Source organism: Typopeltis vanoorti, chromosome 25 (genome assembly GCF_054136105.1).
Source record: "Typopeltis vanoorti isolate ZY-2024b chromosome 25, IOZ_Tvanoo_1.0, whole genome shotgun sequence".
NCBI lineage: Eukaryota > Metazoa > Arthropoda > Arachnida > Uropygi > Thelyphonidae > Typopeltis > Typopeltis vanoorti.
Window position 1 is genome coordinate 39580330 of NC_143573.1, and position 25080 is coordinate 39605409.

General features: G+C 35.1%; 1 protein-coding gene across 4 annotated transcripts in view; it reads right to left on the reverse strand.

Moving 5' to 3' along the window:
- The window catches only part of LOC150092678 (uncharacterized), a 387183-nt gene that overhangs the window by 66990 nt on the left and 295113 nt on the right, over positions 1-25080 (reverse strand). For all 4 annotated transcript variants that reach the window (XM_090414782.1, XM_090414783.1, XM_090414781.1 and 1 more), the window contains exon 20: positions 7406-7593. In XM_090414782.1, the coding sequence (XP_090270908.1) occupies positions 7406-7593 (188 nt within the window). The remainder of the gene's footprint in view (positions 1-7405; positions 7594-25080) is intronic.

Consider the following 25080-nt stretch of genomic DNA (forward strand, 5'->3'; position numbering starts at 1 on the left):
AACTGGAATTACTTTTGGCCAGATTAATTTATGCAGTGATACTACAATAATCTTTATATGTTTATCTGAGCTTTCTTATTGAAAATCATTTACTCCAGGTGCTTTTCCATATTTCTGGTTTCTAATGACTTTTCTACCTCAAGCACTGACATGCATTCCTCTTGAATATTTTCTACAATTCTGTCACTGTCATCTGCTTTCTTTCAAAAGGTTAAGGCTAGAGGCTTATAGCCTTTTGCTCTCACAAAAGGTTATAAGCCTATAGCACATTAGCACTATTAGTGGACTAAGGTTTTTTTTTCCCTATTTTTATTAATTTAATTTCATGTTTTGTTTTATTTTTTTTTGGCAAGCTACTTCAGACATCCAATAAGTTAAGCAGTAATGGTCCTGCATTGGACAATGAAATTCATCTCCTACTCAAAGACAATCACAACATCCATGTCCACAGCAGGATTTGAACATGCAGCCGGTTGGCTGGAGAGTGGATATACTAACCACTTGGGCAACAAGGCTGGCAACCTACAATTTCATGACTACTGTATTGTGACCTCATGTTGGAGGCTTAATGGATTGTATACAGCACTCAGAAAGTATTAAAACAGAATTTAATACTTCCTATATTTCGTCTCAGTCACCGAGACATTTTCAGGGATTAAAAAACTAATGTAACTTATACACAAACATCACACAATACTAAGCCCAACCACATGGGTGACTCTAAAGTCCTATCTAGGTGGAGCACCCTCTAAGGGCGGTTGTAGGTGGCCTGGAATGTAAGGTGTTTGCCAAATTTTAGGAAGCTTAATGCAACCGTATTTATTAAGATTTAGTTGATTTCTGAGAGCTGCTGCTGATTCCACCACAGCAAATTAAAAATAGCCTCTCTCTTTTTAATTTGCTGTGATGGAGCATGGTGGTTTTTTTCCATGAGATTCCGTGGGTTGTATACAAGACATGGTCAGCCAAGCCTGACTGACCATAGTCGTGGCTGCAGATGTAAGACTCATGTTCCTTCCTCCAGACGGATGGTTGCTGATCTGCCTGTCTGTCCAAAGCAGAAAGGTTTGGGTTTCTTTTGTAATGTCAAGAGGCCAGGAAGATACTTTTTTTTTTAAGTAAGTTTTTAAAATTTTTAACTTGTGTTTTTGTGGGGTCGTGTTCTAGTGGGATGTAGGTAGAACAATCTCGGAGGATAATCTCCATTTTTCGATTGTATTCTATGGCATTACCCTTATCCGCTCTGGTGATGACGATACTTTTTTTCTTTCTGTAATTTCACGAGAGCAGTGAGTTGGCCAGATGATAAATTACTTTTTGGAGGCAAAGCCTGGGCGAGGATGTTGGCGACGTCAAGCCTGATGTTATTTGCTACCTCCGGTGCTAAGCGACAGATCCCGCGTTCAATATCAAACATTACATCAAGCACCGGCACTTCTTTCAGTGTGACCCCGAAATTGTGGCTGAGGCTTAGGGCACTGACAGCATTGTCAGTGCCCTAAGCCTTTTCGACAAAAGGTTAACTACTGTCTAGAGCGGTTGAATTTGCAGTTGCGGTTTGGATTTACACAGATTGTGATACTTTTTTGATATGTTTATTTTTTATTTTTTGAAATTATTGTATTAATGTATTGTGACCACTCAAAAAGCACGTGATTGATTTCTTGCTTACAAAACTGATTGTTGTTATTCTGCATTTTTTTTTTGAATTGCTAGTAACATTGAAGATGATTTTGCAAGTTATACAAATATCTGGTTATTACATTAATAATAAACTTTGTGTCTAAATGTTCATATAGTCTAAGTCTTGCTTTAGCAATCTGCTCATGCTCTGTAACAGAGTGGTAGCAGAGTTAGAAAAGGGAAATGGAGATATCACAATCCTTATGGATTTTGCCAAGATTCTACAGTGAAAGTTATAGAAATTCAAAGGGAACAGGTTTGTAAAAAAAAAAAAAAACTTGCAACATGGATTAGAGAGTGGCTGTCCAACTGTATACCTCAGTGTACTGTACTAGCATGATTTTTGTTTTAATATATATATTAATACTACTGGGGAACGTCTTAGGTGTACTATTCAGTTATCTGCTAATGACACTAAGTTAGGGATAGTGATAAGAAACGTAGCCAATACAGAATCCATGAAGGGTGATTTCAACAGGTTTGTTATATGGGGAAATGACAATATCAGTTCGATGTTGCCAAATATAAAATTACATCTTTTAATAAAGGACATTATAGGCAGAGTGCTATATTAATGGAAATTGTTGGAAGAAGTCAATGAAGTTAGTCTTGGGGGATGAGGGGGAAGGTATTGTGGACTGTGACCAAGTAAGATAACTGACCTATGAAAAGTATATGTGGATAGATAGGGAACGTGGTAAAGCTCAAAGTAATGTGAATGTGCACTGTGTAGTTTTAGAATCCCAAAATAATGGAAAAATCCATCACCATCCAACTTCTACACTGCATCGATGGACAGTTTCCACTTAATCAGGGATTCAAGTATAAATTCAATCACAGCTGTTGTTCTGCTGGAGTTTTTTTTTTTTTTTTAGGTAATTCAGAACTACAGAGCAAACTAGAGAAAGAAAAACCATGATTTCTCTTTCTCTACTTTGACATGGTAGTGGCATTCGTCACAAAAGTATTACAAGCAAGTAAAGCTAACTGGCTCTACTATGTGAGTGTGTGGATTAGTTCCTCCTCACCCTAACTACTTTTATAGTATGCAATAAAATTCGCAATCATGTAATTTAATTAGTTATTGCAAATTTTATTGCATCCTATAATCTATCTACATCTCATAATGCACACAAAGTGAACAAATGAGAATGGGATGGAAGGTTGAGAAATAGCTGACAAAAACATGGTCTGTACTGGTTGAAACCAGCATTAGGACAGTAAAATTGCAAACCAGTAGTTTTACTTTCTGCACTAGATGGAACAACTGGTTATGAATGAAAGTAATGTTTTTATTCTGAAATTATAATTTTTACACAAAATTTTGAACATTTTCTAGACAAGATTCAGTGTAGTATGAATTTGGGAATCAGTGGCACACTTAGGATTTAATTTTTTTTTTTTGGGTGTGTATGTGGGGGGGAGTTGAGTAGACGATTTGAGAATAGACACTACAAGTTGCATACAACCTATGACTGAGCATCTGCAGTGATCGTCAATACATGAAACCCATGATCTCCTCTAGCCCTTCTTGGGCAAACAAAGTAGCGCTCGGTCCGCATGAGCACTACCTCTTTTGCCTTGAGTTCACAGCGGCTGTGATTCCCGAGAGCTATAGGGTATTCCCACTTTATGTGGCTTATAATTCATAAGTAGTATAGAAATAGAAGACATGACACAACATAAATTGAAAAATTAATTTTAATTAGGAAAAGATTTTTGGAAAATTTTCTAGTGTTCATTTCCCTTTTTTTCTCTTTTGCAGGGGTCCCCCCCCCCCACCTGGTGTGCCACTGTTGGGAATAATATGGTTATGGTTTAAGTTCATTAACAGAGTTCAAAGGATTTGTAAATGAAATTAATGCCATGCGCTTGACAACAGAAAATAAAACTAGCAGCTGTGCATACATGTTTTATGGTATGCTCTCTCTCTCTTTCTCTATGGCAGTGGTGTTCAACCTTTTTTTGCTATGCGAGCTACTTTTCTATAAAAAGTTATTCGGCGATCTACTCTCTTATATAGATCATGTTCCCCCAACCTGATATCTGATTACGCACAGATAAACAACTAAAAAAAAATACACAACTGAAAACTTTATTTGTGTATTTAAAAATTTATTTATCACTTAATTATTTTAATACAAAAAAAAATATATCATCATCATCATCATCATCAAATTCCTGCCATGTACCCTCAAGGGGTGTACAAAAAATATATATATATTGGAATAAAATATTTATTTCTCTATTTTGGAAAACCTAAGTTAAAAAAAAAAAAAAAAAAAAAAAAAAAAAAAAAAAAAAAAAAAAACATTGATTACAAACTCACAAGTTACACGAAATGCTGGGTGATTAAAAAAAAAGAAGTTAACATGAAATTTTGCATTGTTTGGACCTGGCAATATTTTCATAGTCAAGTTGATATGAAGAAGTGGCCAATAGCAGACAATCATCCAAATGATCATTTGTAATTTGGTTTCTTAATTGATTTTTTATGACAGTCATATTTGAAAAAGCAGATTCTGACAAGTATGTCGATCCGAAACACGACTGGATTTTTCGCGCAATATCAGTTAATATTGGGAATTTTTCATGTGCATACTTCCAAATGACTTCATTGTTTATTGATTTTAAATGTAAACTATTCTGAATGTTTATTATCTCAAGTTCTACTTCAGCTTGATTTATATCAAACAGCCCACTAATTTTATTTGAAATTTCTGTGATGTTCAAGTTTTCTTGAAATGGATTATTGATAAAAGATACAATCATTTCAGTTTTATTAAAATCTTTAAATCTTCAATATATTTCTTCCTCAACTAATTCTATTTCACGAATAAATTCTTTTAAATCATAGCGAAGAATTTCTTGATTCTGTTCAAAAAATTTTAATAAATATGGGAGATGTCTAAATTCGCGGTCATTTATATTTTTCTTTAATAAAAGTAAGTATTGTTGGAAAGTTTTTATTGAACTTAACATGTCAATTAAATTTTTATCTCTACCTTGTAACTCTAAATTTAAATTGCTTAATTTCGTACAGAAATCTACTAAAAATGATAAGTGTAACAACCATCTTTTATCACTCAATTGTGGATAAATATCTCATTTTTCATGAAGAAAATTTTTTATATCGTTAATTAATACAAGAAATCTTTCTAAAAATTGACTTCTGCTGAGCCAGCAACCATTACTGTACAACAGAAGTTCCCTATCATCATCTGCCTGTAATTTAAATAGCTGCCATTTCAGGGCTTTTCCTTGAACAGAATTTACAATTTTAAATGTAATATCCAAAACATCTTTTGTGTTTAATCTTTTACTACACAGTACTTGTTGGTGAATAATACAGTGGTAGGTTAAAACATCTGGATATTTGTCATCGTTTTTACATAGACTCAAACAGAATTTACAATTTTAAATGTAATAATATCCAAAACATCTTTTGTGTTTAATCTATTACTACATAGTACTTGTTGGTGAATAATACAGTGGTAGGTTAAAAAATCTGGATATTTGTCATCGTTTTTACATAATGAAATGAAGCCTGATTTATTACCTATCATTGCAGGAGCACCATCAGTAGTAATAGACACAAGTTTAAAAAGTGGAAGTTTGTGTCGTTTCACAAATTCATCAAATGCCGAAAAAATGTCTTCTCTCCTTCCCAATAATGGTACAATTTTCAAAAGTTCTTCTTTACTTGAATAATCTTGAAATACCATGCGAATAAATACCATTAACTGAGCAATATCAATGAAGTTGTTTGATTCATCAAATTGTAATGAAAACGCAACACACTGGTGAATGTCTGACATTAACCTGGCATGGAAACTTTTCTCCGGCAATCTGAAACCTTGTCTGCGGCCTAGAAGTAGTCTCTCTCTCTCTCTCTCTAGCGATGTCTCGAACTGAGAAGCTCCTCTCTCAAGGATCCGGGCAGTCTCTCTGACAGCAATTCTGGAACCGGGACCCCTTCTGCTTGCTTCAGTCCCTTTTTATTAGGCTCCCTCTGAGACCTCGTATGAAGTTTGGCAACCCGTAAAGAATCGGTATGAGTCTATCATCTTAAGTTTCAAGTTTGGCATGTTTTTTGTTCTCCTCTGCTTTCTTTTGATTGTAAGTTACTGGCCATCGGAAAGTTGTTTGAACTCTTTCTGATTGACTTCGGAGATATTTACACTTAGAGCCTGCAAGCCTTTCTCATACATACAAGTTTCAATATCAATCTTTCTAATGCTGCCATGTACAGCTTCGGCGACAAAAACATTGCCTTTGTTTTTAACACTCTAAAGTAGTATGTATACAGTTAGCTTCAAAAGAGTTATTTACAAAAACATCTAATACAAACTATACCGAGACAAACAAAGTTTATTTTTTTACAATATTCACATGGGACTTAACCTAAGTAAAAAATCGATGTAATGTGCTTTGGAATATTTAATATTTAAGCTACAATCGAGTTTTTACACTTTATTTATAATCGTATTCACTTGGCTCACTGTTTGACTTCCACTGATCCAAATTAATTCATTTACCCGGACTTATAAGAAAATTACTGATTTGATAATTTTAACGAAAAATAAATAAACAATGGTAATACACTTAAAGTGAATTAAAAATAATACAAAATAATGATAAATAAAATATTATGTTTTCAGTTTTAATTAAATTTGTAAGTAAGGAGGAATACCCAAGAGATCGACCAAAAATGGCTCCGCGATTGACGGGTTGAACACCCCTGCTCTATGGCATAAGTGCTACATGAAAATGAATTAAAAATGGCAATTGTATCTACTTTTTTACGTAACTTTATTCTTTACCAACCAAATGAAGGTAATAAATTTTCAGTTTTTTTTGGAAGGCATACACAGTATGTTATATTCATTGTCTATTTCACCATCATCCATGTCAAAAATCTAGTCCTATAAGGACTTTCATTCATCTAACTCATTCTTTGCTCCACAAGCACTTGGTTATAACAAGAAATAAAATGCTTAAAATCTGCTTTTCTATCTAATAGCTTCATCAACAATAAAATAGACATATACCGAGCAACTCCATCTTTAACTGCTCAGGAAGAGATTAATAATGTGATCATTTCTAATCACTGAGAATACCATTAAGGTACTTAAGAACTATCCTTCTAAGTGAATTTCATTTTATCCACAAGCTTTCTGGGTTCCATACAGGATAAGATTAATCCACTTGCATCCTTCACTGCTTATCAGATCTCGTTTATTCCTGATGTGGGAAGGAGCACTGCTCATCGGGTTTAGTTAATTTTTTTTTTTTTTTTTTAATGTATGCCATTCACTGAATCTTGTAAAGGCAAGTTTATTTAGGCTGTGATACTGTACTTACCATAACATGTCATTTCTGCATGTTATGATAAAGTATCACATATTTTGCTTGAACTTTGTTCTTTCCAATCATAATGAAGATGTTCATGATGCATTGAGGAAAATTCTATGAATAAATATTCATAAGCAATCGTTTAATATTTGTCAACATAAATTATTGATAGGGGGAGCTAAAAGAAATGTCAAAATTAACACTTCTCTTTGTTCTCTTATATATACATGCATGTACATAGAATATTACACAAATATAAATGCTTATAAAGTACTGACTATACTCTCAGTAAATTATTCAGTGTTCAATCATATAATGCAAAAATTTAGTGGATTTAGTTTTTTAATTCCCTATAAATATCACTTACCCTGTTTGGGAGTAGAACGGACACTTCTTGGTCCTCTTTCATCCTCTGGAGTAAGAGGTAAAACACTTGCACATGTTGTGCCTGTAGTGGTAATTGTTGTTGTTGTCACATTTGCCATATTACTAGATATTCTACATGGCTTATTAATCTTTTTTCCATTGCACAGTGTGCAGTTTTTATTATCACAGCTAATAGGAGAATAGGGAAGGTACTGTCATTAGTAATGTTACAAACTATTGATAACAAAATAAAAATATTTATAATTTGGTCTTGAAGAGCTTTTTTTTATTCAGAATTAATAGTGAGAAACCAAGGCTATGAGTTAAGTGTATTATGTGTGTCAAATGCATATATTCAGCTAATTTCTGTTTGCTTTTTTATAAAAGGAAAAATATGATCTGAAACCAGCTTACTCAGTAAAATACTTGCATAAAATAGATAAAGCATTTTGAATTCATCACGTGATTTAAAAAAAATCTTGAGATTAAAAAATGCTCTGGATTAGGTTATTTATTTATTTTTGAGAATAACAGAACTTACATAAAATATATATCCATATATTCCAATCTTGTTATTTTATTATGGCTAACTATATTTTGGTGATAATACCCCACTTCAAATCATAATCAAAACAAACACCAAGATTTTGTGGTTTGTGTGCACACAGCATATCATGACCAGCGATACATGAAAACCATCACTAGGATATTACAGATATGCACACAGTTTGTTATAATTTAGAAATTTTTATATATATATATATATATATATATATATATATATATATATACACCATATGTGTATGTGTGTGTGAACAGTACAGTGTAAAAATTCTGAAATGACAATCAGACATTTTCTACAAGACTGACTTTCTTCAACTATTTAAAATAGTGTAATTATAGTTAATGAAGCATTTGACTAAAAGATGTGCAACGGCAAATGTTTAATGAGAAATGCTTACTTAAAAAAGGAATGCTATGTTTTATATGCATTTTTTTTGTTTTGCTTGTAAAAGAATCTGAGCATGAATAAAGAAAAGCCTACAGAATTCAAGGTTAAAAAGATTTATGCTCTTTGCATGTGGCTGAATGAATTACTGCTCAGCAAAATGATATATTTTGCAAACTAAATGCCAAACAGAATAGGATTTAACTGACAGTTTTGTTTCATTCGTCAAAGCAATTGTACATACATAGAAAGTAGCTAACAGAATTAAAGGTTAAAACTCTTCACAACTGTTGACACTACGAAGCAAATGCTTTATTTCTTGGGTTGCCCACAAAGTGCCTGGCTGAATTACTGCTCAATAATATGATATATTTTGCAAACTGATCCTGAAAAGAAGAGAATAGGGTTTTCAATGACAGATGCAGAAAAAATCACTAAAGCAAATCTTGGTAAGATCATTCTAACAACAGAGAAGCACAATGCATAAGGATTTTAATCATTTCCATCAATAAACATCAACTTGATCCAATTAAGGTTTTAGTAGTACAGGAAGTGTTATTTTTTAGCTTACTGAAATCAAGTTTCCAGTACTACCCAAAGAGAATTTGCAGGAGCATGGTAATGAAAAATAACTAGGTAATGAATGAATGTGAATTCCTGTAAATATTCATCAATATTCAGTCTACCACAGATGTTGTGCACAAAACAACTGCAGCATGGAGCTTGCAGAATTCAGGAATTTTGCAGGCATCAATTGTAGAAGAATGACAAAAATAACTGCAATACATTTGCACTGGAAATGAAATTTTAACAATAGTAGTTGATGATAACACATTTCTTGACAATGTTACTTTTTACAAGTCTTTAACTTTGAATAAGTGAAAATTAATATGTTAATACCACACTATGAGGAAACAAAGATTTTCATTTGTTCATAATAGCTTCATTTACTTCAACAAACAGACTAAATGGATGATGTGCAAAAGTTACCAGCAGCTATCCATATATCCTAACAATTGATAAGATCCAACCATCACAGGCTATTCTGCCTTGCAGAACCATAGACTTGACACCTACAATCCAATTTTGAATGTATAAGCGTATAACAAAGACGAAGCAATAAAGATTGATCCACATCTCATTCAGTAGAGAATAGAATGCTAAGGAAATTCAATACTCTTGCACTTCTCTCTAAGTTAAATGTGCATGGAATTTAAGTTTCCTGTCAAATATGAGTCCCAAGAACTTGAGACGCATCTTGGGATTGTTTCTAACTGGAATAACAGTTTGTCCCTATCTTAATGAATGATCTGGGTGAAAAGTGTGTTTACAACAAATGTGTACAAAGACACTGTTTTCTGCTGAAAACTTGAACCCATGGAGTCAAACACCACTGATAGTGTTTGACTGACATCAATGAATTTTGCAAGACAGGACAAAGTATTCCAGTCAACCTTGTCCATTTTCCACATGGGCATCAAAAGTAAGAGAACATAATTCCTATGAAGAGAGAGTGCCAATAACAGAAAAAATGATTGCTTCCGCATATGTTCTTTTTGACATCCAATGAGCAGTTGAAAAATGGCAGGGGATAAAATCATCCATATGCAGCATGGACTCAAGCAGTTGAAAGGTAAGGTTATCAAGATTGATTTCATATACAGCACCGGGTGGTAAATAAATGGAACATACTATAATAAGAAATTCCACCAATAGGTGAATCACTGCTACTTCCAGAGCAGTATGAAAATGGACTTGAAATGGGGTATTGATTGCCCACTAAGATTGCTACTCCACCATGAGCAGAACCATCTCAAGTCTGTCCTTATGAATAACAGCTTATGAATGGGTGTTCTCACTGGGTTTTAAATATATTTCCTGCAGACAGAAACTGAAGGACTTTGTGTGTCTGAAGCAGGTTCTTGATATCATTGATATCTTGCTAAAACCCACAAAAGTTCTACTGCAAAAAGTTTCCTGTTTTGACTTTGCAGACTTGTCTAATTTCCAAAAGAATGATGGTTTACTTGTATGAGATTTATATTTAACAGGTGTTTTGAGAAGTATGGATAACCAGTGTCTACATCTTCCTCTGGGAAAAATATTCATCATCTGACATATCTGGATCATCTGTTAAATTTAATGTACTTACAGTGGAGACTGAAGTATGCATTTTTTCTGGAGTGGTGGCTAGTGGGTTATCTTTTAGTGATATCCTTTGGTTGCCCTCCCCCCCTTTTAACAGGTGGGGTTTCATTGAATGGGACCATTTTTAGAGTTGCTTCAGGAGTGAGACTAGGTTGTTCGACTGATGCACTTGACAGAGAAGTGTTCACGATCACGGAGTTTGGATATGGAGAAATTATCACATGACAGAATAAACAAACAAGTTACTGTTGATATTTTCTTGACTGGCACCTTCTCAAAATAAGAGGATTTCAAGACAGGTGTGGTGGTGACTTCCTTTCTACATCCAGATATGATACATTTTGTTCTTTTTTAATCTTTCAGATTTCTTTTTCAACTGGCCACTGCTGACATGCATGATAGTAGGCTATGGATGTTCTCCCTGACATTTGACAAATTTATTTATTGGCAGAACAAGATTTATTATCATGTTCTTTGCTGCCACATTGAGAACAGATAGTAAAGCCATGACAAGATGTATGGGCATACTCACAGTCTGATATTTAAAGCATTTCAGGAGATTAACGATGTACAGCCTGACAGGGCAGTTGAAAAACCCTGCTCTTGCAGATATTGGAAGTTTAGGTGAATTGAAAGCGAGGATGATATTCCTGGTCAGAACCAGGTGACAATCCCTATATATCAGAATGCATCTCATACCTGTCATTACTTCATTTGTAAACTCTGAACATATCTCCCCATCAGGAACATCAAGGAGACCCCATTCAGATATCAATTCTCTACCAGAATTGAGTGTTTTATAAGGTGTTGTTGTGATTGGTATTCCACCCACTGATGTTGCTCTCAGCAGTTTTTCAGAATGTTACTGCATGATTTTTCCACAAGGATATCACCAGAACAGTTTAACTATTTTGGGAGAACCTGTCAGTCCTTACTCTGCACTGCTTTCCCTATTGGCTTTTCATCTGTTTCATGGATGATAAAAACTGGTACATTTATAATGGCATAATGTCTTACTTCTATTATCAAATAATGTATCTATGGTATAAGTAGTTGAGACCTTGTTAAGGCTCCTGAAACATTAGAGGATGAAGAATTCATACTCGAGAGATTTTTGTTCAGTGCCAGATCTCCTCACCCACCACAGAACCACACATGGAGGACCAGTGACAAGCAAGCAATGCCTGCCACCCAGGAGTGGATGCCAGGGCTAGACCAGCACCCCAGCAAGTCTTCAGTCCCATCTCCAGACCAAGGGACAGACGACTTACTGCAAAACTGGTGATGACCCTTGTGGGCAAGTCTACTTGCCAACCAATCCTGGTCAGGCCATCCAAGACTATCCATCTGACCAAAGCCAAAATAGTGCAAGACTACCAAGATCTTGCTCTTTTGGAATATCCACAGGTCGCACCTCATGGCAAACATGGTGGCAAGGCGTTTGATCAGAGTGATGGTATTCTGGAAGAAAGGACAGTAAAAAAAAGCCTCAGGAGAAGTAGAACAAAGAATATGGGAAGATAAGCAAAGAAAAAGAGGAAGAACAAAAAGCGCAAGTACCATCACTAGGAGGTCCCTTCCAATTTCATTACAGATAATCCATAGGGAGAGGGTTACAGGCAATAAATCTATATTTTAGGCGTGACACATTGTAATATGCTAAAAGGCATTATGATATTTACAAACTCAATGTTCAGTGTGCCCTAGTTTCTGATACAGTTATTGGGTTGTTCTTTGTTTAAGTCATAATAATAAGATAATCGATGCTGTGGCTTCTGCATTCAATTTACTCATTCACTACATTATGCTAATGATTGCTTTCCTCAATAAATTTAGTGGAAAAACACATTACCGGGGTCATGATATTAGACTTCCGAGTTATCTTCTGTGGATGGACATAGAGGCCATCACTCAGTGGTAGGGAAAATAATTACTAGTTGTGATAAATGTTGCACTAGTTATGCACTTTTAAAAAAAAGAGAGAGAGATAATGTCTTTAAGAACTATCAGGCCAAGAAAGGATTTTAGTGAAGATCTACCGAAAATTATTACAAATCTGATGAGTTTCTGTGTTTCTGAATGAAAATCCAGTCATTTTAGTTTATGATGTTATGGTAGAAGTTCTACAAGTAATCTTTCTTTCACAAAAGGATTTTAAATTTTAAGAGGGAATTACTGTGCAGCGGTTGTCATATTTACAAGTGCACAAGCACACAATGAACAAAATGGGAATGTTTTCAAATTGTGAATTGCTACTTAATTCTGATACAAAATAAAAATCATTAATGATATTATTTAATCATATTGTACTAATTTTAAATCAATTATTATTATAAGATTAAATCACTCCAATGCAAAAGGTATAGATAGTAATAATGATATCCAATCACAACACACACACACACACACACACACACACACACACACACACACACACACACACACACAGCAGTTCTAATAAGACCAATCCAAGATAGGATTGGTCTTATTTTGCTTCTGTGCGATAGCAACACTTTAATTCATGTGTATCATCATCATCAAATTCTGACATGTACCCTCAAGGGGCGTACAGGATATGATAGTACTGCATGAAATATTTACATCATTACTAACTTCCTATTTACAATTACAGTTGCGATGTGCTGAAATTCCCGCAGACGGGAAAAGATCGCAGAAAGTAAGAGGGCGCTATCGCAGCTAGTAACAGGGTGCTAAAAAGGGGGAAGTGAAGAGAGAATAAAAAGGGTTCACACCCCTTTCTCAAGGCTTTTTTTCACCTATTTTGCTGGATGATGATTCGACTTCTCCTGTGGACCAAAAGTTCCTGATGGTGTTTCTTGGCGATAGTACGATATCGGACGGTTCGCCTTTCCCTTCGATGTCTGATTTTCTGCTGGTACTAAAGCGTGAGATGTTGGCATATGCTGTCTTCGCTCCTTCGCTGAAAGTTCCGACGGAATAATATCACGCACGTATCCTATGAACCGGCGGAAGCAACAAGGATGGCCCAAAACAGATCGAGAATAGAAGTAGGAACAATGCCAGGTGCAGAGCATAGCTTAATCTGATGACCATAGTGACCAACCACGTGGATGCAGGCTTATGGAAGTATCGAGAGGTAATTCAAACAAAGGACAGTTCAGACAGACCTGGAGATCCTGTCCCAAGAAATGGTCAAGTACAGATTTTACTGTATAATTACCCAGTCAGTAAAAGGGAAAGATCATTGTAGTGTAATTATCGAGTACAGAAAGTATTTAAGAACTTGAAGTGATTATTTAGCAGTGACTAATGTCCATAAGACAAATTGTCTGGAATGATTATAGATGATTATGACTAGTTTAATGTGCAAGACTAACATAGTAGATAGAATATTGATTAGAAGTGTATAATGTGTATATTATGTGTATTTAATCTCTAACTTAAAAGAAGGATTTATTGTTCATGCATTAGAGAATTAATCAGTTTGATAATATGATTTAGCATGTCATTGAACTAATTAAAAGTGAGATTGGTCTAAGTGTAGATTCCAATAAATGTTTTTTCTTCTATACCCGAGTTTTGTCTGTGATATGAATTAAAACTACCACTCATTAATCTGAACCATAGTGGGGGGAGATTAAAAGAAAGGTATAACATGTTGTTATAGAGGTTATGACTGCAAACAAGAATTTACTTAACTACAGTAAAGCATTTAACTTACGAGTTTAAGCATTAAATTTATTCACCTATGTGCACCAAAAGTCTGGAAAAGTCTACCTGAATAAGAGTCCCCTCTATTCTAAGATATTGGCTGGCGCAGCTTTAAAAAATAAATTTGTCAATATCTGAAGAGCAGACGGCCCCAGAAAGAAATTAGAGGATTCGTTTCTTTTAGCAAGGAATAACCTTTAACAGTCAGGGTAAGTACGTGAGTAAAATTAGGAATCGGCTAGATTAGAATTTGCTTTCCTTATAGAATGAACACGTAAGAAGTGATACAGATATTAGAGTACAAATTTTGTAAGTCTTGTAGTTATTGTAGAGAGGTAAATTCATAAAGAAAGTAAATTATTTTAGGAAAAGTAATGACATAACAATGGCGCAGACGACAAGACATAACATATTCCTCTGGGTCGTTTTACTGCCAACCTGGCAGAGAACACTGGTTTTGCTAATCTTTCCTCACCCATTCTGTTCAAGTGACCAGCTGAGATTAGTTCGGCTAACGCATTCCTGGATGCTGACAATGTCAAGTTCTTTCCTAATATCCTCGTTTTTAATATGATATTGCCATTGATGACATCTGTTCAAGCCCCTAATCTTTCTCAGGACTCTTATATCTGCAGTCTCTAGTCTTTGGTGAAGTGTTTTACTTCTGCCCCAGCTCTCAGATCCATAAGTTAAAATTGGTTTGAACACTGTCTTATATACCGCTAATTTAGTTTTCCGACTAATTTCTCTCTTATTCCATATGAATTTATTCAATTGACTTCCTACCATACCCACTTTGGTAGGATATTGGAAGATTCTGTTGTGTATTTCCATATATAATTTACCATCTTCACTAAAAAGCATGCCTAAGTAGCTAAAATGTTTTACTTGTTCCACAGGTTCCCAATTCAAAACACAGTTGACATTTTCAACGATTCTACCTATTTTCATTGTCTTTGTCTCTTTATTGCTGACCTTCATACCATATCTATTACAACAGTTATTCAATTTAGTCAGGGAATCTTGCAAACTTGTAGCGGACTTATTTAGAAGTATAACATCGTCCGCATAAAGCAAAGTGCTGACATTAACATCTTCAATTCTGATATTAGGTTTAATACCACTTTCCTTCATAATGTGATCCATACAGATGAGAATAACAGAGCAGATAATGTACATACTTGTCTCACACCAGATTTAACATTTAACTATCTTCCTGTACTTCCTAACTACTGACTTGAAACTCAAATAAAGACTAAGTATAGTTTGATATAATGCCCCATTGACACCATATAACTGTAGTGTATCGAATAGCTTCTCTCTTGGCACACCTTGTCGTATGCCTTTTCCAGATCGACAAAACTTAAATACAGATCTTTGTTATATTTCCATGCTTTCTCAACTAATTGTCGTAAAGTGAAGATCTGATCCTGACAGCCTCTATTTGGCCTGAATCCAGCTTGTTCTTCACCAAGCTTTTCTTCCATAATTCTTCTCAAACGTTTCTCAAGTATACTGGCATAAATCTTGCCCGGAACACTCGGTAGGGAAATACCCCTGTAATTCTCACATTCAGTTTATTTCCCTTTTAATATATGGGTAATATTAGAGCTCTACTCCAATCATCAGGAATTCGTCCCTCTGTCCAGGCCTTCTGAACTATGCAGTGCAGCCACTGCAAGACTTTTATACCACCATACTTCAGCATTTCTGGTCGAATATCATCTACTCCTGCTGACTTTTCACATTTTAAGCCTTTGATGGCTTTTTCTACTTCAAGTATGGATATGTATTCCTGACTGTATGCCTGTTGAGTGTTTTTTACCACTGTGCTATCACTGCTTGTTTCATTTAGCAATTTCTCGAAGTAATTACTCCATACTTCAAGGATAGCTTTTTCTTCCATTTTCATGTCACATTTATCACCTCTAACTCCTTTTACAGCACTCTTTCCTCCATTTCTTAGCTTCTTCAACAACTTCCAGAATATTTTGCCACCTTGTTGATATTTATTTTCTATGTTCTTACCAAAGTCTTCCCACAACTTTTGTTTAGCAAGTTTTACACAGTGTTGGCTTTTCTTGCATCTGTCTCTGTATTATCTAACAGCACAAGCCTACTTATTTGCCAGGAACTTTTTGATATGCTTTCTTCTTTTCCTTCACTGCCTCTTTAACTTCCTGTGTCCATCATGGAGTTCTGATTTTTCTATCCTTGCAGACTACTTCACCACATGCCTCTCTGGCTGAATTAATCAGGGTTTTCTTCAAGGCTTGCCACTGAATCTCCAAGGTTTGGTTCCTGTTCTCAAACTCTTTCATTTTTTCTTCAATAATATTTGTTATTTTAGTCTACAGTTCACATCTGAGAGCTGCTCAACTTTTATTCATTTTAAAACTTTCTTACATGTTATTCTTTTCAATATGAAATTCAATTTTATCCTGCTCAAGACTAAATAGTAATCACTTCCAATTTCAAATCCTCTGTACACTCTGGTGTCCTGCACCAGGGAGAAAACATCACTATCAACAATAACATAGTCAATGAGACTTTTCTTATTCCTTGCCTCTTCTCTCCATTTGAATTTGTGCACATTTTTATGTTGGAACATTGTGTTAGTAATAACAAGTCCATGTCCTGAGCAGAAATCTAACAGGTATTTGCCATTTTTATTAGCTCTGCTCTTTTCTCCAAATTTTCCCAAAACATTTTTTAAGTCTGAGAGTCACTTCCTACTCTGCTATTTAGATCCCCAACAAGGACCAACTTTTCCTTTTTCAATATGTCAGTAGCTTTCTCTAGAGCCTCAAAAATATATAAAATATACCAATATACAAAATTCGTGTGTAAGGTAGAATAAATTGGTTTAAAAGAGGACTGACCCATGGGCTGTGGTCAGGACTTTCAGTACTTTGCAAATATAAGCAAAATGATTATGTCATTGCTTGCTATTGTACTAGCAACTGGCAGAACAGTTAGTAAGCTAATTACACATGACCACTCCTCTTACCATTTGTCCTATTACATCATTATGTAGCAAAAAGAAGTAAATAAAAATTTAGATCTCTCTCACACAAAATACTTGGATAACAAAATATAAAACAAATATTAGAATAATAATATACTAGAAGTAAAGGAAGGAAGAACCACTAGCATAATCTTGCCCCAACCATGTCTATTGCAAAGCAGGTCTTTCAGGATATGGTAGTTACAATGAGTGGAATTAATCTTAATTTTAATAAATAAAGTCAGAGGAAGAAGAGAGAATGAAATGATACACATAATTTGAAAGACTGCAAGTGGAAATGCAGAGTGAGTAAAGTCAAAAATACATAAAGAAACATAATAGTACAGAGCTGGTTTATTTCCATCTTTCTATAATTGGTTATAGTATAATGGCATAGTTTAGTATGTCAAAATTCATCATTCTACACTTAATAGAAATTTAAAATCAATCCATTATTCAATCAATATTGAAAGTAATATTATAACTTTTAAAATGAAATTGCAATTACATATACACATTTATATCTTATCACTTGAAATACACAAATATGAAAAAACATTTATTATTTATGAAATGATTCAAAAAATTTATGATTAGATATTATATATATATATATATATACAGGGTGTTCGGGATAAATTTGACAGTTTCGTAAGGAAAAAGAAAATCTTCTTTGTATCTATTAAATTTAATGAATTGACAAAAAAACATTACAGGCAGAGTTAATTACAATACTATCAACAAGATTTACTCAAAATAACCACCATTAGCATCGATCACAGCTTCAATTCTGCTTCGGAACCTCGAACAAGCTGATGCTACAGTCTCCCTGGGAAGGGCCGCAAAAACTGTTTTAATTTTATCCATTAACTGGGCTTTTGTATTACTGGAAGTGCGATTGGTGTCTTTTTCAACTGCGCCCCATACGAAATAATCCATGGGGTTAAGGTCTGGGGAGTTTGGAGGCCAAACATTTGGACTGGTGAAGTCATAGAAATTTTCAGACAACCATTTTTGACTTTTCCCAGAGGTGTGGCAAGGGGCCGAATCCTGCTGCCATACATACGGCCTACCATTGGCTACCCTTGTTATCCAGGGCTTGACTACAGTTAGCAACTCCACGAACAAAGCCCGAATTCCAATGCCAGGGTTCTTCAACACCTGTTCCTGCAGATTTGCGAGGAATTCTGCTGTACGAACGCAATCAGATCGTCTGCTAGGGATCTTTCTTCTTGCTACATCCTCGTAGTCACCATTGCAAGTCTCTAGTTCATGCCTGATTGTTTTTACTGTATTCAGGGAGCATTGGGCAGCAGTCGTAATATCCTTATTTTGATGGCGGGCACGAATCATCATGATACAAGTTATTCTCTTCCATGATTCAGGTGGGTTCCAGCTATCCATCCTTTCTGACATCTTGTATATGAATGAAGAAGGGTCCAAACTTTTAAATGAAGAGAAGTGTGTGTTAATACATGTAACTTACGGAAAAATATAATTAATTATAAATATGTCAAATTTATCCCGAACACCCTGTATATATATATATATAAAGCAAAGTCCATTTTCAATGGTTGCTTATAATTAGAGAACAAATTGACCGATTTTGAATGTCTTCACCAATAGACAGGATGTTTCAAAATGGTTTATGTGCATTTTCAATGATGTACACCTCTAGACTCCCTCCATGGCCTGTACTGCAGTTTAACAATACCTGGCCACTATTTTGTGGCCAGACATTATTAATATTTTTAGATAGTTAAATTCTGTTATTAGATATTGTGATATTAAGTTCTTTAGTTATGTTTATTAGTGTAGCATGTCAGCACTGTAAAGCACTTAAATATACACATGAATCTCCTGGAATATGTTGTTCGAATGGAAAGGTGAAAGTAAATGAAATCACAGCTCCTCACAAACCATTATCATCACTCGTTACAATTCAACATCCACAGTCTCATCAATTTATTGAAACTATTCAAGCTCACAATTTCACATTTCAAATGGCATCATTGGTGTGAAGTAAACAGTTAAGGGGGGGGGGGGGGGTCATGCCTACTTTCAAGGTGCAAGGTCAAGTGTGCCATTTAGCTGGAAGTTTGTTGCCATGACATGCTGTCGAACCAAATCATAATATAAATCATATCATAAATTTTTACAAATTCATTTCATTTCAAACCTATATGAACAAGCAGCTTTCTGTTGTTGATAGATCACAAGGTTGAACTCAAAACCTGTATTTGATTTACAAGGAATGTTACATCAGCATAACATTGTGTATATATATATATATATATACACACACAAACTGTTATGTCTGCTATAGAGAATGCTAATAATGTGCAAGAACTAAGGCTGGCCATACATGCAAACTGAGCACTAAGATATCATGCAGGCAGATTCAATGTGCCCACAGTTAATGAGGTAGCAACTGCCCTTACCGGGCAAGAATTTAACCACAGACGTAATCTTACATGGTCGCAACAATAGACTGAAGCAGATATACGAGATGCACAGAGCCTAGGATGCACTCCAATATCCACTTTTATTTTGCAGAGGAGAGGATGGATATTGCATTGATTTACCACGAATGAATTCATGAAGTGACGTTAGTGATGAATTTTTACGTGTATTGCATGATAGTACAGATGGAAATTTAAATCGACTACATAGATATAGTCAACTCATCAATCAATAGTGGGTTGACATGTATGCTAAAATGGAGTCTGACCGTCACACGTGCATATGTTTAAACCAAAATAAACTTCAGATAGAAAATCATATACATTTCTGCAATGCATTATGCACCGATGAAAATGCTTCAAACATTGGACAAATACCAAATATTGCCTTCTTTTGTGGGATGCCCCTGTTATTTCCACAAAAAGACTCAGGATGCAATAGTCTATGTTAGAGTATGGTGGCGCTGACCTTTTCATTACCTTCATGTACAACAGTAATTGACCAGAGATTCTGGAAAATTTGCTACCCAGTAATAAGACTTATGACAAGTACGACATCATTGCAAGAGTTTTTCCATGGCAAGCTGGTGAAATTAATGAATCTCATCACAAATCACAAAATTTTTGGAGCATGGAGGTGCTATATGTATTCATTAGAATAGCAAAAAAGGAGATCGCCACGTGCACACTCATGCTGATTTGGCTCAAAGAAAATAAAATTAGGAGTCATGAAATTCATTCCATTATAAGTGCTGAGATACCTTCTCCCTAATGTGACAAAAAACTATACGATATCATAATAAAACAGAGTGCACGGTCTGTGCAGACCTGTTCATCCAAACATGGATGAAGTCAGGAAAGTGCATGAAGAGATATCCAATATCATTTATCAATGAAACTCACACAGGTGAGGATGAATATCCATGATATCGTCGACGTGCTCCTTCAGATGGTGGCCAAATTGCTACCATACATAACAGTCAAGGAACTTTTGAAATTGATAATTGCCATATAGTGCCTTTTAATACACACAAATCTTGAAATCCTCAAATATGTATGCAAGTATATCAACAAGGGCTTAGACATAGCTACATTATGTTTGCAAAATGAATGTAGCGAAGTAGAACTATACCAAACCGGACGATATATCAGTACCTCTGAAGCTGTTTCGCAGATTTTATCTTTTGATATTCATGAGCACCATCCAACCGTAGTTCATCTTGAAAATGGTCAAAGAGTATACTTCATAAAAAGTAATGAACTCAGCACAGTGGAGTCACCAAGGGACATTAGCAGTCTTTTTAAAGCTATGCATCGAAGTTAATTTTGCCCAAACACTGACCTATAAAGAGGTACCTACAATACTACACCTGACATCACATTAAATTTCAATGAAAAAGACAGGGTGCCAACATGGATGGTTATCCTGGTGTGAAAAAGAGTGATGCTCTAGGTTGTGTTTATAATGTACATCCCAATAATACTGAATGCTTTTATTGGAGAATGCTCTTGATGCATGTGAAAGAACCAAAATCATTCAGCAACCAAAGAACAGTAAATGGTGTAGTACATCTGACATACCGGAATGCATGTAAGGATTTGAATTTGATAGAAGATTATTCTCACTGGTTTCATTATCTTGGCGATGCAAAAATTTCAAACTCACAGTCATCTTTGCACATTCTATTTGCTGTAATGTTGGTTCACTGCAACATGTGACCCTCTTCTCACTATGGTCAACTTACAAAAATCATTTTCCAGAAGATATCTTACATCAAGAATATTGCAAGAGTGTTACAGATTTCGGTCTCCCGATAATGAACAATCTCATTTGCCTATAGATACAGATTTAATCCGGAAAGCCTCATACAATTTCAATGAACCTCGGGATTTATTAGGTCAGCATGAACAATCACTAACTTCAGATCAAGCTGAAGTTTTTCACAATGTTTTAACAAGCTTTGAAAATCAATCAGGGACCTCTGTTTTTCTCTGATGCTCCAGGTGGTACTGGGAAAACATTTTTACTAAATTTGTTATTAGCTAAGTTGAGAAGCCAAGGTAAAACCACTCTGTCTGTGGCATCCTCAGGTATAGCAGCTACTGTATTGTAAGGTGCTGAACTGCTCATTCTACTTTCAGTTACCACCTACAAATGTGACTAATGATACACTTATGTGAATATATCAAAACAAGGTGATTTGTCGAAAAGGTCTCTTTGATTGTTTGGAATGAACATACAATGACCCATAAAACATCTATGGAAGCAGTCGACAGAGCATTGAGGGATATCAGATCAGACGACAGAAGAATGGGTGGAATAACTGTTTTATTTAGCAGCGATTTTTGACAAATACTGCCTGTCATATCCCACGGAACCAGGGCAGAAGTGAATTAAGAAATCGTCACTATGGCATGATAGAGAAGTTCTCTCAAAACCAATACAATGCACATTCCTTCTCTTCAAAATGTTAAAATTAACAATGGTGAAGTACAGCAAAGAGACGGAAAAATTATATTAACACACCTAAATATTGGGAAAATTGTCCGAACTGCAGACGAAGTGTTGTACAGTGTCTACCCGTCTATTGAGAACATAGCAGAAAAGTCACCTTTTTGGTTCAGGGAAATTCAGCCGATTACTTGTCAGTCCAATATTATCTTAACGTTTTGTTCTTCTAAAGCAATTCTGACTGAATGAATCCACCTTGATCTTGGTCTTCCTCTGGGTCTCTTTCCTGCCATCTTTGCATCAAACATCTGCTTTGCTAATTTTTCCTCTCCCATTCTGTTTAAATACCCACACCATCTTAGATTAGCTCTGCACACACACACACATCCTTGAATGCTAATGATGCTAAGTTCCTTTCTAATATCATTTTTAATACAATTCTGCCATTGGTGCCATCTGTTCACTTTCCTAATTTTTCTCAGAACTCTCATATCTGTGGTCTCTATTTTTGATTAAGTGTTTTATTTCTAATCCACCTCTCAGATCCATAACATTGGTTTGAACAGTCTTATATACCATTAGTTTCCTGGTCACGAAATTAAAATTTGGCTAATTTCTTTTATTCCATGTAAATTTATTCAATTGGATTTACATAATATCAGCTTTGCTTATTCTGTTGTATATTCCCAAATTTAATTTGCCATTTTCACTAAAAACCATGCCTAAATAGTTGAAATGTTTTACTTGCCCTACAGGTTCTCCATTGAGAATGCAAATAGTTTTCTATGTTCCTGCCTTTTTCATAGTTTTGGTCTTTTTATTATTGATTTTCAAATCAAATCTGTTATGGTATTATGCAATTTAGAGAATTCTGGAGACTTGCACTGGATATATTTAGGAGCATAACATCATCTACATAAAACAAAAAACTGAGTTTGATATCTTTGATCATAATATAAGGTTTAATGCCACTTTTTTTTCATAATGCAATCATATAGATGATGAATAAGAGTGGAGATAATATGCATGCTTGTCTTGCCCCTGATTTTACTACAAACCATCTTCCTGCATTTCCTGAAATTCTACTTGTTGACTTACAACTCTCTCGGCCTAATAAGAAGACATCTGGAGAAACAGAGACACAGGATCTGAAGAATGTAAGAGATTACATAGAGAAGTCAGAAAGCCATCAGGCAGAACAAGGAAACTTTTTATGCTAATAAATATGAGAGACAGAGTTCCAGATGACGATGATGAGGCACAATTATAAAAGGATGTTTCATTAGTTCATGACCTGAAGCACAAGTTTAAGCCCAAATCGAATGTTATCAAAAATGGAAGTGGGCAGTATTAACAGAAGAACTGGAAATCAAAAACAGATGGAAAGAATACTGTGAGGAACTGTACAGCAGAGAGGATAAAGAAAATTTGGAGGAGCCCTCTCACCAAGAAAATTTTGATTTGGAACCTGCTCCATCTAGGCATGAGTTTGAAGGAGAAATTAAACAGCTTAACAACAATAAGGCCCCAGATGCAGAAGGAATCCCAGGAGAGTTAATTAAGGCCACAGAGGATGGAGGGATAAGAGTATTTCATAGATTGATTACAAGGATATGGGAGACTGGATCATGGCCTAGAGACTGGAACTATTAGTTTAATCTCTCATGCAAACAACATTTTATTAAAGAACATCCTAGATAGGACTGAGTCCAAAGTTGAGGCAGAGATGTGCCTGAGGAACAAGCAGGTTTTAGGAAAGGAAAGGGTACCAGAGATCAGATTCTTTGCCTCAGAGCACTGGAAAGTATAAAGAATTTAGACTCACAATAGTAATGACAATATGTTTCATACACTACTCTAAAGCTTTTGATTGTGTTCAGCATGTCAAACTGTGGGAAATAATGAAATAAACGAAATTGAATGAAGGAAAGAAAAGGTTTTCCTCAACACACTATCAGGTTGATAGCTAACTTGTAGAGGGAGCAAGAAGCCATGATAAGAACATGTGTTGAATTAACTGATTGGCTTCAGGTTGAAAAGGGAATTAGGCAAGGAAGGTCTACTTTCTCCTCACTTGTTTATTATCTATGCTGAGGACATCACACATGTAACATTGGATGAGTTTAAGACAGAAATTAGGATACGTGGTAGATTAATCTGAGGTACACTGATGATATACTCCTTTGTAATGACAAGGAAGAACTAGGACAAATTCTTTACAAAAACAAGATCAGAAAAACAGAGTGCTTCAGCTTAATCCTAGCAAGACAAAGATTATGGTTCTCAAAGGAAACAGAGACAAGGAAGCTTCTGAGAAACATGTGTACCTTCATGGAGAAAGAATTGAGGAAATCAGCAGGTCTAAGTACCTGGGATCCATCATTAATGTGAAGAATTGCTATTCAGAAGAAGATTAGGAATGGATAAAACAACAGTCAGAGACTTCCTAAAATCTAGAATAGTGGATCTATCTCCAGAACAAATTTGAAGATTTTTGATGTTTTTCCAACAGTGACTTATGGATGTGAAACTTGGAACATATAATAGGAAAAGGATAGCAGCTTTTGAGATGTGGTGTTACAGAAGGCTGTTGAAGATATCACATACTGAAAAGCAGACAAATGGATGGGTGCTAGAAAAAAATCAGTAAAACTTTAAGGCTCCTTAAGGATATTGACAGAAGAAAGCTGAAATACAGTGGTACCATGAGATACAAGTTTAATTCATTCCATGACCAAGCTTGTATCTCAAATCAATTTTCCCCACTGAAATTAATTAAAATGAGATTAATTCATACCAGCCCCCAAAAAACCACTCCAATTTTTTTTACAATAATGTATTTATAATGAACAAATATTGTATATAAACAAAATAAAACCAAATACTACACATATACATGTAAAAGAGAATCTAAAGAAATAAACAGATGTTGGCGGAGCCGATTAGCATATGATATTAAATTTTT